This window comes from Populus euphratica, unplaced genomic scaffold (assembly GCF_000495115.2).
Source record: "Populus euphratica unplaced genomic scaffold, PopEup_1.0 scaffold723.1, whole genome shotgun sequence".
Lineage (NCBI taxonomy): Eukaryota > Viridiplantae > Streptophyta > Magnoliopsida > Malpighiales > Salicaceae > Populus > Populus euphratica.
The window spans coordinates 27,753-44,986 of record NW_011500602.1 but is presented as its reverse complement, the minus strand read 5'-3'; the positions used below and the strand labels follow the sequence as shown (position 1 = coordinate 44,986).

The window sequence follows — 17,234 nt, the reverse complement described above, 5'->3', positions numbered from 1 at the left end:
ACTTATGCTATGAAAGGAACTTGATTTGTTGTTAACATAAGTTAACACTATGAATTCTTGATAGTATTTAAAAGCATGGTATTACTAAAATAAGATAATTAATACGATCATGTTAAAAATTTATATGACTATTAAAGATAAATCATCCGATTGAAATCTTCTTTGTGTGTGGTTTCCAATCAAGTAATAAAAAGAGTTTATGCTATACTTATTTGAAATATCATTAGTGGATCCTCTAACATTGATAATTGTTTAATCATTGTTTAATCATCACATCAATATCACATCTCAAACTCCTTTTCATTTATTATTTATAATTTTATATAGTTCACCTCACTATAGTTTGACTCTAGTCTTACCGGGTTATTTATTATTTCGACACTCTTACACTTGAAATAAAACATTAATCTTTTGATTATGTAAACGAGCTAGCATATGGGAAACACCGTGTACTTTAGGTGGCATGTGTAGCGGCTCCTAGTGGTAAAAATGGGATTTCATAATGTCATTTGATTCCTCTTCATCTCCTCGTTCATTTTAAGTGGCATGTGTCGTCTAAATATGACTAGTTTATTGCCGGTGACCCTTTCTTTTTCCCTTCATTTCTTTTTTACCCCGATAAATGCACTATGGTTCTTATTGTTATTGATATTTTAAATTTATCCCTTTTAGTTTGGATTTTTGTATTTTTTTCATTTTCTCTTTTGTTAAAATTTTATTTGTTTTTAATTTAACCCATGGTTTTTAATTTGTATATATAATTTTTTTATTTGGTCCTTCTATTTTTAATTCCTTATTTTTTTTCCTTTTGCCATTTTGTCAGTTTTTATGACTTTTAATTTTATCCTTCAAATCAAGTTTATGATTTTTTTTCAATGATAATAATACTGATTTCAATTCGCTCCCTCTTCTTTTGATTTCTTATTGTTTTTCTTAGCCCTTTTATCAAAGTTTTATAGTTTTCAATTATATCCTTCAAATCAAGTTCATTGTTCTTATTTTTATAATAATAATAATGATTATAGTGATGGTAGTGGTAGTGATAATAATAGTGGTGGTGGTGGTGGTGGTGGTAATAGTGATTATAATAGTAGTAGCAGCTTGTTATTATGATAATAGTAGTAATGATATTAATAATTATTATGATAATGATAATAACAATAAAAATCATGGTTATAATAATAATAGTAGTAGTAGGAATAATAACAATAGTAATAGTAGTAGTAATAATAATATTGATGATAATAGTGATAATAATTGTGAAAATAGTAATAATATTACGAGAACTACTACTATTATTACTAACAATACTAATGTTAATAATAATTGTGGCAATGATGATGATTATAATAATAATAATAGCAATGATAGTAATAACAATAATAATAATAATAGTGATGATGATGATGATATTATTTATTAATAATAGTAGTAATAGTGATTTTAATTCTTATTTTTTTAATTTTATTATTTAATATTTAATTTATTAAGAATAGACTTCATGTTTTTTAAAAATTTAATGCTTTAAATCTGATGACACGCCTCACTAAAACTGATTTCAAAAACTGAACATTATTTTCTTCATCTTTTTTTCAATCCGGCTAGTCCAATTCTATTTCCCGTGATGAAGGGTAACAATCAGCCCCGTAAAATACTACTTACTAGGTCGCCTTTCGGGCACTCGTTAGCTTTATCTTTGTTTTATCGAGTCATGTTGGTTAGTTGGCCACAGCCACGGTTGAAGCTAGTTATCTGTTAATTAATCTGCTGATATGTATAGACGTTTGACATCACTGTGAAGGAAAGAAATGGTCTCTTTTCCATGATATTCTCACCTGTCCGTCGAGTCACCACCCATGAATATTCTCACCGTCCTTTTGGTCACCGATTCCCCACATGCAAGATACAAGAACTGCTGACATTAAACAGGAAAAGCTAGCAAACAGGAGTCGTCGAATGGCAAGGAATCTTAATTTTTCAGAAGATCGTAGTTACAGAAATGAACACAACGCTAGAACATCCCGTGGGAAATTAATTTGTACACAAATTTGACACAATTGACACTTTCATGGCCGAGGCATAATCAGCTGCGTCGCACAGCAAACCTTACACAGATTTCACTAATTATAGCAGATTCAAAGTGTCCTAATAGCTATTCTTCAATGCCGTCATGCTATCCACCCACAAATGAATGCGTGAAGAACAAAAATGCAGCTATTTTTGTTGCGTTGTAAAAACAAAAATTGTAGATCACAAGTCACTTTTGATACATATACATCCGATGAACTTTTATGGACGATCAATTTCGTCCAGTCTCATCAATAGAAACCAGAGAAAAGTATTATACACTAGAGTGCATGTGGGAGGTCCAGCTTTTTATCTCCATCGAAGGCCTCACCATGGCTGCAAAGACACAATCTTTAATAATTTGGCAGAAAATCTAAAAAACAAACGTAGATGTATTGATTAAGCAATGACAAATGATCACCTGAGATAGCTCAGAGCTGACATTCGATAGAGACAGGTGAACACCAGAATATGTAACCCAATTGTATAGAAAAATGCAAAAGTTCGAGCATATCTGTAATAGTTATTTTAAATTAGAACTTGAAGAACTTTTGAAACATTGGAAAATACTTACATAAAAAGAAGGTGGGAACTAAGAATGCCGTGTATAAGATGAATGCTATGAACAGGAGAAGCATGTAGACACATCGAACAGGGGCAACCAGGATACTCAACCACAAGTGAACATGACACATGGAGCATGAATATCCATATTCATGGGTGAATTATATTTTTCCAAGCATAAGCTGAAGAAAAAAAGGAGGTTCATTTATATAAATAAATATAGCCTATGCTATATTTATTGAAATGATGATATATTTATTGAAATGATGATAAATTGAAGAAATCAATAAAAATGTGTTCTGATTTGTTAGCACATATTATAAAACTGCAAAACAGCATCCAAGCAGTGGTGAAAATAAATAAATTGTGGAGTAGACAGGAGGAAATCTGGTTACAGTTCTAAGGACCAGAAAACTCAGTGAGCTGCCAAACACTGATTCATGTAAGATACCACTAGTTATGATGGTGGAACCATAACTAGAGACCATAGTAATGCTGGTATTTGATAGATGCACAGCTCAGGATCTGCACTATGTACTGAGAAAGAAGGTGGAGTAAAGAATAGTTGCAATATGGAAAAAACCAAACCATACTTGTTACCCAGAAGAAAGCGTCCACTACTAAGCGTGATTCTATCCCTGAAACCCAGCTCCTTGTATCTTTGATCCCGCTCCTAGTCACAAATAAATGGTTGGTCAGTACATGATAAACGACTTATAAAAAGCCTAGGATATGCATCTGAATATTGATTCTGAAAATATGTCATCAAAGATCTCTTTGTTCAAAGTATGATAAAACAGGCTATTACTAGCCCACCCCTCTCAACTATCAGAAAATTAAAAAATGGAAAACTGAATTGAGTTTTCTTGAAGAACAACAATGAAAAAGCCCTAACACAACACAATCAGTCAGAATAGGCATGAGGTATTGAGGTTTATGCCCGTTCCATTCAATTACTACCTTCAAATGGGAAAACAAAAGCTAAAGGAAAGTGACTTGGCAGGCCTTAAAAACCACTTTGTGATCAAACATGTGGCCATGCGTTTTGTGATGAAACAACTTTTAGCAGATGAGCTCAAAGAATACAACCTTCTTTGAAAAAGCAGCGAACGGATTTATGTCATCTTCATATATCTTCTTGTACTTAGATTCAACATCTGAGGCAAAGCCACTTTCCAGATCCTCAGCATGCTGAAAATGATCATATAACATTAATAAAATAGAAAACTAGAAGCAAAATAGGGAAACAGAGATAAAAATGGATATGCATACCTTCTTTGATCCTCGAGAAACTACTTTCTCAAGATTGTAATCTTGGACATAGCGTATCTTTCCATATAGTTTGACATTATCAGCTTTTGTTTTCTCCAACTCTGCTGCTAGCACCCCTATCTTCTCCTTCAATTGCCTCACCTCCTACAATATTTGAAAGAATTCACTTAAACCACACTAACATTTGATCTAGCAATGTGAATATTTCGCAATGTGCCAAACAAAAAACTGAACTATAATGAAAAGTCAGCATTTACAAAAAGATTCTATAGAGCATATAACATGCCTCTTCAGTCTCCCGCAAACGTGCCCTAAATCGATCTCGCTGATTGCAGATCACCTTAAGCATTGAGCTCTGATCTTGATCTAAGGAAACATGTTTCTGATCTGCATTCTGGACCACAATAGGCAAGTATGAATAAGAAAAAATTCATGTGAGAGGAAACACATCTCAGAGAAAAAATTACAAAATAACACTAAAATATTTAAATTGATGTTCCTTACATGGCTTCCCTCCTTGGAGGTTCACTAGCCAATTAGGTTATTAATCCTTAATTTTTTCAAAAAATGTGTACCCATATGTTGCAATTCCCTACCATTTTATTAATCAAAACAAAAAGTAAAACCTGGCATGCACAAGTATTAATGAGTGAAAACAATGGCATCCATTAACTATAGAGCAATGCTGTGCAGTGCAAAACGAAATTTATAAAATAATCACGACAGACAATGGCAGCTGGTGAAATTTTATTTAACTTCTAGGTCATCTATTTTTTTAACTCTTCTTTGAGTTGGTTTCACTAAAAACTCTTTTCATGCTAAATAGCTTTATGTATTGATCACAATCACAAAGATCACATCAGTGATCAATGAATTAATTTTATCTCAATAAACTCATTAATGGAAATTGCAGCACAGGAAGAAAGAGAGAGGTACCTCAGATAACTCAACCCCCCCTGCTTCCAAAAGATCCCAACCATCAAATAGACTGCCTTTCCGATCTTTGGAGCTATAACCCTGCATCAGGAAGAAAACTAAAATTTCACATTTTGAAGTGGTTGTAATCATCATATATGATGTGTGGATGTTATTTATTTTATTTATTTGCTGATTATGTCTCTGCAAGATAGTAAATTGTCTAAAAATTGGATGCCTATAATCCTTTGACAATGATGTGTTCATTCAAGAATAGAATGATCATACATTTGAGAAATTAATGGACATTTTAACACCATTAACAAGTTAGACCTGTTAATATACATGCAAAGCATAATAGATTCACAAAGGCTAACATTAACATGCAGAGTGACCAAGTTACAGAATAGGCAATGCAAAAGATTCAAAAGTCATTGATCCAAACCTTCAATATATCATCTTCCAACTTTTGTATTAATTTTTGTTGTTCATTAACCTTTGCAGTAAGCTCTGTTACCTTGCCTTCAGCTGTTTCCAGTGAAGTCGCTTTCTCAGAGATTTTTACCTGAAAAGCAGCAAAATTTGAGCATCATAACCAATCCTTAAAATCTTTAGCCACCACCTAAACATTCCCAAAATATGGCCCTCAGCCTCAAACTACATGGTCAATGGATGGGGTAACGATTGAAATCTTGCCATAAAAAATGAATAAAAGAACAAAATATAAGAAAGCATTTAGACATTATTTATTTCCTTATAGCGACTTCAGCAAGTTCTAGAATATCAAACACTAAAAGGAAAACTGGAAATGAAACAAGGTAATGCAAGGACTACTTGGTACCTTCAACTGCGTGAGTTCATGTTCCATTTTTCTGTTTTTATCAAGAAGAAGAGACTCCATTTTGCTCATCTCTTCCCCGCTTGTAGCTACCTCCCAATCTTCAGCCTCAATTGAATTGTAACCTACAGCCTAAATCAAATAATAGTGAAACCATTAACAGAGAAATAAAACATTGTAAAGGGTACAGAGGTGGGATTTGAATTCAGACCACTGGGACTTATCAATGAAAAGACTTCAAACTGGCAATAATGGTGTGAAATCTTAGCTAATATAGCAAGGTGTACGAAAAACAAGAATCCAGAGATTGAAGCTATCCAATCTAGATAAAAAACACTTAACCTGAGTTTAACAACCCACAAAGCAACTAACTTCACAGAAAAGACATGTTATTTCACCTTCAATACATTCAGAAGGCTATTTATCCCCAATAAATTAAAAAAAAAAAAGCATTTCAACAAATATTATCAACAGGAACTCGTGTAAATCACCAAAATGGTAGAGCTAACTACCTGCAAAATTTTAACTTTTTTACGCAAATCATCAACTAATTTCTCAGTTGGTTTTGCTTGAAGCTCTTTCTTCATCTCCTCGAGAGCAGCTTCCTGCATAAGAAAATGAAGGAATACCCAAGTAATTAACAAAAAAATTCAAAACAAGGAGATATATAAGCAAATATAAACATAGATCATTTCCATACTGAATCATTTTTTATTGGCATAGCAAATTAATTTCTCACAGCCATTCACAACAATCCTCAGTCATATATACTATGCAACATTACTTCATCAAAGTGAATGACATAAATCTTGGATATCTGATCCAATCCCTTTCACTTTGCAGCAAAGATCATATATCAAAACCTTGTTTCCAGAGTTAAGGTGGAAGTATTGGCTAAGGATATTTATCTGTGTCTAACCTGTTATGGTCTAACTCCTTGGATAAAGGAAAAGATCTGGAATTGCATGTGTTGTAATTATTATCTATTCTTCTAGAGCTCAGTTTTTCTGATGGGCCATGCTATGTTAATAAAGCCCATAAAAAATAGTTTAAGTTGAGCAAGTTGGATCGACCCCAGTAAAGAAGGCCGCAAACTGGAAATCTCGAGCCCAATAATAACAAATAAAAGAGTTTGTTATAAATTCCCCCTAATCTCTCTCATGAATCTGACCAGATCCAGAGCTCTTTGCTAATGAATAAGGATAACTCTTCCTTCTCCTTCAGGAAATCTCCAGCCCAACTAATTAGTAGCCTAATAGAAATTTAGTTCATACACCACCCTCGGTTCAGAAGATGCCAACTTTTAAGATATAAACAAGAAACTGAGAGGCTCACACAGGCTCTATTTTCATTAATAATTTATGTAACTTTTCACATTCCTAGCACAAATTTTTCCTGAAGTGACTTAAAGTACAGCTAAATACTCAAAGCATAAGATGAAGTTGTTAAGAAAGAAATTTACGATGCAAAAAAAGATTCATTTTACATTCTTACAGAAAACTTGTAGCCATATATTAGATGGAACTGCTAGAAATTATAAATGCTTCATTATTACAGGTCTTATAGCACCACCTGAGAAATGATACATACAATTCATTTGAGTTTCATGGAGCAAATTAACAGTATCTCATGAGAATAAAAAGAGAACCTAACAAGTTTCAAGCTCAACAGGGTTAATATCTCTTGATAAACATTCAACCAACAATAAAAGAATAAAGTGCCATACCTTCTCGTTAAGTAAAATATTCAATTTTTTGATCTCATTTATGTGTTGTTCTCGCTCATTTGTCAATGTGGTTTCAATGTTGTGAAGTTCCATGTTAAGTTCAGAGATAAGCTTTTCTTTGGTGCTCAAAGAACTCTCAAGAATGCTAGTTGAATCTGAATTGTCACTGTGACACAGCAACAAACAATGAACTCAAAAACACTGCTGTAAGAAAAAATGCTAGGTAGATTCAAATGATGCGAGCATTCATCATGGAAAGAAACAATCACTGGAGGAATGAAATATCATGAATGTGCAAATGCAATCCAAATCTTTAAAAAGGCCACCGGTTTATGTAGTGGCAGAAGCAAAGACAATGACAATGGTGCTGAATCACATTACCCTTTCTTATCTTCAATCTCTTCATTTGCTGATTGCAACTGAGAGCGTAGGACACCCTGCAGAAATATCTAGTTAAAATTTCAGACCATTAAAAAGAAAAGAAGTCATTGATAAAAGGGCCATTCAAGACACTAATAATCTAGAATCACACAGAACTTGGCAGTACAGATCATATCATGGTGTAAGGCTATATGGCATGATCTTTTCAGTTTCAATGAGTACAATTACACATTCCTCCCCAAGATTTAATATGCAGTAATAAAACCATAGAAAAAGAAAACCCCAGAGTGCTTGGGATAAAAAAAATTTTGAAGAAATTCTTCAAGTTATAAAACAAAAACTAGATCCTCTGGCCTAGGATTTATCAATACTCATAGATGGAGGTAAATGACCATAAAGACAAGCAGAAATGAAAGCCTAAATCTGATTGCTAGGCATCAAGAGGAAGGTTAAAGTCACATATTAGAACTGTATATTTTGTTAGCAAAACAGAAGACATTGAGCTAGAATCACAGGGTAAAAAACCCTGCTGACATGTCCCATGAAGCAAAAACAACGAGACAGTTTCATTTAATTAGTGTTGTTAACAAATTCAATGAATGCTGGAATCCAGCACAAGATCCATGACCATTCAACACCAAATGTTCTATTTGAATAAATTTTATGCACTGAATTGATTCATGATGAATAATAGTAATAGTAATAATAAGATTCTTCCTAGCTTATTCAGTTTTCCCTGCACAAGTTCTAGCAGTTAAAATGCGAACATACTGATTATCAAATAACCCAACAACATGTCTAGTAGTCCACCATAAAAACTGAACAATAAAAGATGAAAGCAGCTAAGCTAATTAGTTGTAAGAAGAGAAAAGGAAATAGATTGAGAAGGATAGATTACAAGTTGGAATAAACAAACTGTGAAACACATACTTTCTCCCTCTCAAGACTATGCAGACGTGTTTGTGCCCTTTCCACTTCATCCATCAGAAAATTGACCTCTGATTGCTTTGCTGCCCATTCTTCCTCTGATATTATTAAAAAAGAAATAAAAGGCATAAGATACTTGGAATAGAAATAGAATTTACAGGTGAGCGTTATTGTAATAACAATTATGGACATGATATATTTGAGAGCATGATTAGGACATAACATAGGAAGTCAGGATTTGAATATCACCTGACTGAGCACGAACTTCAAACAATTGGCTTTGTGCAAGTTCATGTAATTTCTGTATGGTTGCAACACTTTCTTTAGCTTGTCGTAATTGATCTTGCAATGATTGCTCCCTGACAAGAAACAAAGATAAGTAAAATGAAAATTCAAACAGCGTGCACAACTTTGTTTTTATTTTTGTTTCTTTTCTTTTCTTTTCTTTTTTCATTGCAAATGAAAGATATCTGTCACCACAACAAACCACGGATAGATACCTTTCTTTCAAAACCTCTAATGTTTTCTGGTTCTCTTCAGCCAAACTACGTTGCTTCATCTCCACAATTTCCTTGACTTTTTCCTCCATCTGCATCAAACATCACCAAGTAGATAATCACAATTCTTATTTCACAAACAATTAGCATATCAATATTGACTATGGATCTGACATATAATAGCAGTGATCTATGGAAGGACATCATATTACTAACTGAAAGAAGGTCTGCTACTTCAAAAAAAAAAAAAAAAAAAAACACAGAGAATAAAAGATGGCCAAAGAGTTCCCATGTAGTAATAAACCCAATAGCTCAACCAGCTTACAATTAGTTAGAACGGATTGAATATCTCTATTTGTGTCCTATATACATACACATCTGTGTCTGACAATAACAAGTACTTCAAGAAATGAATGAATTGATATTTTTTTGTACTTCTCCTTTGTTTCCAATTATGCGTGATGATATCAACTTTAAGGATAGAACTTCTAGCAAAGAAGAGAAAAAATTATGCAGCACATACAAACAAAGTATGCTAACACCACAAATACAAAGCACTTATGCATGAAGATATATGTCATTCATTTAACTTTTTTACTGTTAGGCTCACATATAACATACAAAGCTATGTCATTCATTTAACTTTTTTACTGTTAATAAAGGAGAAAAACAAATAATGCCTTACAAGAAAATGTTAGGCTCACATATAACATAGAAAATGAGCAAATAATATTCTAACCAATAGAAATAGCAAATCTCATAAATGATTGCCAAAGTTCAATAATAGATGGCTCAATATTTTAACAAAAAAAAACACAGAAAAAAAAAGGATAAACCCTGTGCTTTTCTCTATTAGCCAAACTGCTTGCTACAAATCATGTAAGCAATATCACTATCATAATAGTGGTCAAACACCAAGGTCCTAAGAGATCATGTGATTCCAAGACTTGCCAGCTACAGTGAGGGAACATCAAAATTCATTTCCTACTGCTAAGTAATGCATAGAAAACAAATGCATACCTGCTGCTCTAACTGACGGTTCCGCTCTTCAAGTCTTCTTATTGTTGCTTGCTGATTCTTTAGGTGAGCTGCCTCAGTCCTGAACTCCTCTAGCTCAACTTTCATCTTCCGGCTCTCAGACTCTAGCTCAGACAATTTCAGATCTTGCTCCTGAAAAGAGAGAAGAACAGATTTTGCATAACAGATTGATGCTGTGTGGGTCATAAGAATTCTTATGCAGGCAGAAGGAGAGCAAGATGAAGATGTAAAGATTTTCAGATATGGCTCCTGTACTTTGACCTTTCACTGATGCTAAAAAGAGCACTTGTTTCCAACACAGTTACTAAATCTATGTCTAACTTAATTGTTTTAACACATGACTTCCCAAGCTTGTGCCGCAGACATCAATAGTAAATGTTAACAAGAATACATTGCAACATGTGAAACCTTATGTCATTGGGATGAGACCTAAAGGATTGCTCAGTTCCGAGACTTACATCCAACACTAAGCACTACAATATATGTGAAGGGCAGACAAATTCCTGATATTCATAAGATTATCACCAAGAAAAACAACAGATACTAAGCACTCGCCAGTTACAGATTACATTTGCAGACAGCATAAAGAAAAGAATATCACAATGCTACTTACAGAAATTGAAGCAAGAGCAGGATAAGGATCTGGAGCCTCATAAAGTTTCTGATAGATATTAAGAAAAGCATTTTCTCCAAATTTGGCTCTCTTAGTAAGATTATCGACTTCTTCCTGGAACCCTTTTAGCAATGAGTTAAACAAACCTAACTTTTCGTCGGATGAAGCCTTCTTGAAATCTGCCACCAAAAATAAATAAATAAATAAATAAGAATAGATAAACCTTAACTTTTAGCAATTTAATTAATTGGTGATGTTAAGGGTACCTCTGGTGCTCTCAGCAAGCTTCCGTCGGTTTTTCTGGCTGTTTTCCTGATTTTCAGCAATTCTAAGCCCCTGCTCATCCAACACACTTTTCTCCTTCTCCAGCTCAAAGTCTAGATCAAGTATTATTTTGAGAGAACAGATCATTATTATTATTATTTTTCCTACTCTTGCAAAAATGCAGCATAAATTAAATATTAATTGCTAAATCAAATCATTATTAAAGAGGAAAGAAAGAAAAGAAAAATAATCATCGGCTCATAAATCGGGACAGGTCAATATTTAGCATCAATCAAAGGTGAATTCAAATAAAATTAGGTTTTAATTGATTAAAATGATACCTTTCCAGAAATTGGAGACGAGGGAGACAGGAGAAGTGGAGATCGTTTTGTCCCTCTCGGATCCTCCTTGCGGAGCTTCCATTTTTTAAAGCGAATTTGGATCTGACTACAAATTCAGTTAGCGAAGAAAATGTGAATAAACAATCAGATTCATATATTTACTAGCAAGAGGTTAGTTGATTTAAGGGTGTGAGTTTCAAATCAAAATCTTTTCGTGTTTGTAAAGTTCGCGACCGTCTGAAAAAGGAGTGGAGTGGATTTGGTAAAGCCCAAATGTAATCTTTTTTTCTAGATGGTCCACTGGACTAATCCACTATTCTAGTTCACATTGTTTCCATGGGCTTGTCTAATGTTGTAAAGATAAATAAAGATTTTTAGCTACGAAAAAATTAAAATAAACAGTGCAGTACTTCTTTCCATTGCATTGCATATAAAAATGTAACTTATACATACTTATTAAAATCAATAGTTTTAAGTCGTTAATTAAATCAAGTTGGGTCAATTTGTTTCATTTTTTCTTGAATCTAAATTAATTTAGGACCTGTGTTAAATCACGCAAGTCAATCTAAGCTTTGTAATTAGGATTATTATAATATTATTAATTTTAGTATTTAATATAAACTATAATAAAAAATATATATATATAATTACTTCTTAGTTTAATAGTAATAATATTATGGATAAAATAGATTGTTTTATATTTTATTTGTTTTGTCCATCATAACTAAATACAATACAACAACAATCATTATATCTTGTATACCTTTACCAATTATAATTTTATTTTTATTTTTTTGTCTTATCTCCTCTGTCACAACTATTTTGTCTCTTCTACCCCGAAACAGTAACAAAACGCTATCATATAGCTCAAAGTTTTATTATACACTAAGACACATTACAATATGATTGTAATAATATAATGACCATTTTATCATTTTTAAGCAAAAACAATGAACTAGCTAGTGAGGGTAAACATAATCTTTTCTTTAGGGTTCATTGGTCCTTATTATATTATTCGAGGACAAATTGTTCTTCTTCTTTTTTTTATAGTAAAATGACTAAATTATTTTTTAAAAAATTATTAAGATGGCAATTAGGGGATTTTTAGTATTTTCATTTTCCAGCTAGTTTTACAGACCATATTCCATCATATATCAGCTCATTATAACCATCTAAGGTCGAGAAGGCTCCTAAATTATACCTAGAAGATGTTTCTTTTTAGTTTTAGTATTTTTCTAATTAATTTTAATTAATGGCTTTTAGTTTTTCTATTAGGCAGGCAGGTTGTACTATGTCGTTGCCTAACCCAAATATTTTTCAAAGTAAAAAAAAAAGGTATGTTAAGGCGATGTACATATTAAAAAAAACTATTGACTTGATTGTGTTTAATAATCTTGATTAATTTAAGTAATACAAATAAAAAATTACAATGACAATAAATAAACTGACAAACAAAATTAAAAATGTAAAAAAGATGGACTTGAGTCCATCTAGGTTAGCATACCAAATCTATGACCTAGATATGATACTGAGGTAACCCCATCAAAAAATAAACTAAATAAAATTATAAAGTTTAATTATTAAACAATTTGTTATTAAAGGGCATAACTGAAAAAAATTAATTAAAAAACAATAAAAAATTTTGAGTCAATCAAAGTTGACATAAAATTAGAATAACCCTATAAAAAAATAATTAAAAAAATCATGAAGATCAACTTTCAATAAATCAAATTTTTAATGATGAAATTAAGAAAAAATAATTTTAAAAAAGGAATTACACAAAAATCAAAATCAACTTGTGTTAGCTTTCAAAATGCATGACTCTAGCCATGAACCTGAGACTAATCTCATAGAAGGAAAACCCTATAAATAACAAAAAAAAAATGATAAATTATCAAAATATTAAGGAATGAAATGAAAAAAAAAACACAATAAAAAACAGAATCAAAACAAAAGAAATAACAATTAAAAGAATGAAAACTAAATTTGATATAAAAATAATTTGAAATAAAATATCAAGGAATGAAATTAAAAACAAAATTCAATTAGAAAAAAAGATTAAAAAATAACAATCAAAATAATGAGGATAAAATTTGATATAAAAATTAAATGAAATCAGATGATGACAAATGAAATTAAAGAAAAAATCAATCAAAAAAGATTAAAAAAAAACATATAGTAATAAAAAATAATAAATTAATTAAATAACACCTTTATATTTATCAAAGGAAAAAACAAGAAAACAGAAAAGAGAAGAAAAAAGTTCATTGGAGTCTAACCATAATGTCACCATGCACATACATGACACCAACAAAAAAAAGGACAATATGGTATTAGGAGGTGGGATGTAAACCCCATTCTAAAATGTATTATTGAAAAATAAATTGTGAAAATTAATTATAAAATAGAAATTCTAAAAATGTCTTTAATGACAAATAATAGAAAGGACATTAAAGTGTAAAGTTATAATTTTTGGGGTTAGTAAAATAAAAATGGGTTAAAATTCTATTTAAAGAAAATTGATTTGGATTAATTAGGTGAGATGAAGTATGAACTCTTAGTTATAATTGCTTTGAGTAGAAGAAATATAAATAGATCCCGGTAAAAAAAGGTGTAAGCTCCGATTAAAAACAAAGACATATTTAATTTAAATGAGAAAGAGTTTAATTTAAAATTTTAAAATTAGGAAAATAGGATACATATTTCTTTTAAATAAAAGGGATTAAATGGAATGAAAGTAAAGATGTGGGAGAATTAAATTGTAGAAAAGAATGGTTATTAAGGGCTAAAACAAAAAATGGAAACAAATAAAGGACCAAAGTGTAAAACATTAGAAAATTGGCTATAAATACCTTATATTTCCTTGTGTGGCTGATGAGTTATAAAGGAAAAGGGACTGCAGAAAATTTCAGCAAGGGAGAAACGCAAAATTCCCCATTTTGTGAGGGATAACACCAAAAAACTTCTTAGAAAAGGTTAGTTTAAGACATTAGGAAGAAAGTTTTAGTGTTCTTGCAAAGTATTTGTATGGAAAGAGAAGTTCTTGGACTCAAAACCTTGGAAGGGTCTACTAGTATTAAAGGAGAAAAAAATAAAGAGAAGCTTGATTTCCTTGCAAAATTCTTCTTTAATTATTGTAAGTAAGAGGTAATGAACACTTTATTATGATGGATTATGGTTTTAACATGGATTAATGTTTGGATTAATATAGTAAACTTTACTCAAAGTTAGGTTTTATGCTGTGATGATTTGAATGGTGATATTCAACTTTTGAAGTGTTCCTTTACTTGAAAGAATAATGGGTAATACATTAATTTTGAAAAAAACAAATTAGAAGAAACATAATATTCCTTTTATTTGTTGAAAGTTCTAGGTAAGGTGTATAAATAGGAATTGAGATTTTTTTTTATTTAATTGTTATGAAATTTGTGTATAATGATTTCATATGATGTTATGATGCATGAAAACATGTAGTTGCTTGTCAAACTTATTTTCCAATGTTGTAGAAATTCAGACAGTTTTTATATCCTAACTTTGAGCTGAAATTAGAACTTGATAACGATGGAGTTTAGAGTTTGTTTCTTATGAAAGTTGTATATATGGATGTTAGCTTTTAAATTAAACTAGTCTTACATCATTTAGAGTTTTAAAACTTCAGATTTGAGTTAAAAATTGAGAAAAGAGTAGAACTGAAACCTACTGAACATATTACATATATTATTGTAACAAGTAATTTTGGGTGCGAAAATGCCAAAATTGAGTTTTTCCTCCTTCATGAAAGTTGTGTATTTATGTCTTAAATTTCCAAAGAGAAAATCCAATACAAAAAATGAGTTATGAAACTTGTATTAGTTAGTGTTGATTGGGCTAATTCGGTTAAGAATAAAAATATGTTAAACTAGCAATTGGTATTTTAAAACTTAAGCATAATTCTTAAGTTTATAAAAAGTAATGATAATAGGTTTATTATGTGTTGATAGGGGATACTTAGTAACTAGATCACAACCTAGGATATATGCAAATACTTCACATGTTGTACACCTCGGTGTATTCATTTGCTTCATTAACTTATTTTATTTGTAATTTCCCTGAAATGTGTAAACTCATGGAAAATGATTAAAAGAATTAAATAAAATGAAAAAGAAAAAAAAATGATGAAAATGATTAGTCTCTTGAGATGAGGGAGGAAATGATAATACCAACATGTTATGTTGGCATTGTCGATTATATGATTGATGGAAATGGTCAGTCTCCTGAAAAAAGAAAGGGGTTGATGACACTAAATGGTTTTGTCAAGCATATGGATTTGATGATCAACTCTAGCCATGGAGTTTAACGAGACCAATCAGGTTACACTAGTGAAGGCATGGTTTAACAAGTTGATATATATATATACTAATGATACCACAATAAATGGTATTGGCATATATAATTGACCTAGGTTACGAGTGATTGTAAATGTTAAATAATTGATGACAGGTAATAAGTTTTGGTGTGAAAAAACAGATGAAAAGGGGGAATACACACACACACACATGCACTGCATGTAAAATAATGGTTGGTCACTTGATTAGATGTAAAGGCGTTAATAAAATGGACCCGATGACTATAAAATTATTGTGGTTTACTTGATATAGTTCAAATAATGATTAAAAGGACAAGTCTATCATATGATTAAACATCTAACAAAATGAACATTGAAGGTTGACTATAAAATTAATAAAAATATTGTTACATGATGGAAGGTGTATTGACATGTGTTGAAAATATTAAATGATTTAATGACACAACTATTGATTAAATTGTCAGATGATAATCTTGTAATGTATAATATTTGATTTCATGTTTAATTCAGGCACGAGTAAGGCAAAAGTAGATAACCCTGGTAGTTAGGGTATAATAAGGGCAATTAAATTTATTTTGAAATTGAATTCGTGTTATTATGCATATTGTTAAAGCATAATGAATGTTTTATACACATACATTGAGGAAATGTACAAAGGCTTACTTGGAGTTTGAATTAGATGGAAATAGATTTAAGTTAAGTTTACATGTTATTTGACTTTATTATTATTATTATCGTACCTGATATCACGATGACCTTTAAAATTTTCTAGGAAAAAGAACAAATAACTGATATCTTGTTCTTAGAAGGGAAAAATGTTTAGTTTAAGGAGTCGTTACATAGTATTACGGTTACTAGGAATCCTTACTGGACAACAAGGATTCTATGGTACAAGATTAATTATGTAAAATAAAAAATATTATCACCCTTTAAGCTTTCAACCTAAAATATATTGCATTGTTAGTTTTATGTTAAATTATTAAGGGTTTGTTTTATTCTATTTTTTATAGTCTGCTTATAATATTTATAACTCTGATGCCAGTGAATATTTGACTACGCATAATCTCAACTCTAGCAATAGTAAATATTAAGTAACCAAAAAAAGTATGGTATTCCTGACTCTGACACTAGTGAATAAATTAGTAAAATTTAGATTGAAAGGAAAACATATCTTTTTATTATTTTTTTGGAGAAACAAAAAAAAAAGATAGGTATTGACACGACCAAAAGATTGATGTCTTCTCCCAAGTGCAGGAGTATCGAAGTAATAAATAACCTGGTAAGATCGGGATCGAACCATAGGGAGGTTAATTGTATAAATTATAAACAACAATAATACAACAACAATAATAATAATAACAGTAGTAGTAGTAAAGAAGAAGAAGTTGATGAGAACTTTGAGATGAAAGATCAATGTAAGGATTAAACAATGATAATAACAAATGT

The 17,234-nt window shown here is 31.1% G+C and overlaps 1 protein-coding gene across 2 annotated transcripts; it reads right to left on the bottom strand.

Annotated features, from left to right (window-relative positions):
- Positions 1-1,764: 1,764 nt before the first annotated feature.
- Positions 1,765-11,707, bottom strand: LOC105115620 (protein CASP). 2 transcript variants are annotated; one of them, XM_011012563.1, is made up of 19 exons: positions 11,444-11,707; positions 11,105-11,215; positions 10,839-11,017; positions 10,208-10,357; positions 9,191-9,279; positions 8,940-9,049; positions 8,694-8,788; positions 7,764-7,819; positions 7,383-7,548; positions 6,169-6,261; positions 5,660-5,788; positions 5,264-5,383; positions 4,840-4,920; positions 4,190-4,297; positions 3,904-4,047; positions 3,721-3,822; positions 3,225-3,304; positions 2,489-2,581; positions 1,765-1,912 (listed from the first exon to the last, which is right to left on the bottom strand). In XM_011012563.1, the coding sequence occupies exons 1-19, from the start codon at positions 11,523-11,525 to the stop codon at positions 1,882-1,884; spliced, it is 2,019 nt and encodes a 672-aa protein (XP_011010865.1). In that variant the 5' UTR covers positions 11,526-11,707; the 3' UTR covers positions 1,765-1,881. The 2 variants fall into 2 exon arrangements, with proteins under 2 accessions (XP_011010865.1, XP_011010864.1); XM_011012562.1 differs by lacking the exon at positions 1,765-1,912 and adding an exon at positions 1,958-2,403 and having other exon boundaries at positions 11,444-11,706.
- Between the last annotated feature and the right edge of the window lie 5,527 nt (positions 11,708-17,234).

Excerpts from the sequence above, each read along its gene's own strand:
- LOC105115620 (XM_011012562.1), bottom strand. The coding sequence starts at position 11,525 with ATGGAAGCTCCGCAAGGAGGATCCGAGAGGGACAAAACGATCTCCACT. Across the intron at positions 10,358-10,838 it reads CTGCTCTTGCTTCAATTTCT|GAGCAAGATCTGAAATTGTC; the intron begins GTAAGTAGCATT and ends CTCTCTTTTCAG. Across the intron at positions 7,549-7,763 it reads GAGATTGAAGATAAGAAAGG|TGACAATTCAGATTCAACTA; the intron begins GTAATGTGATTC and ends GCTGTGTCACAG.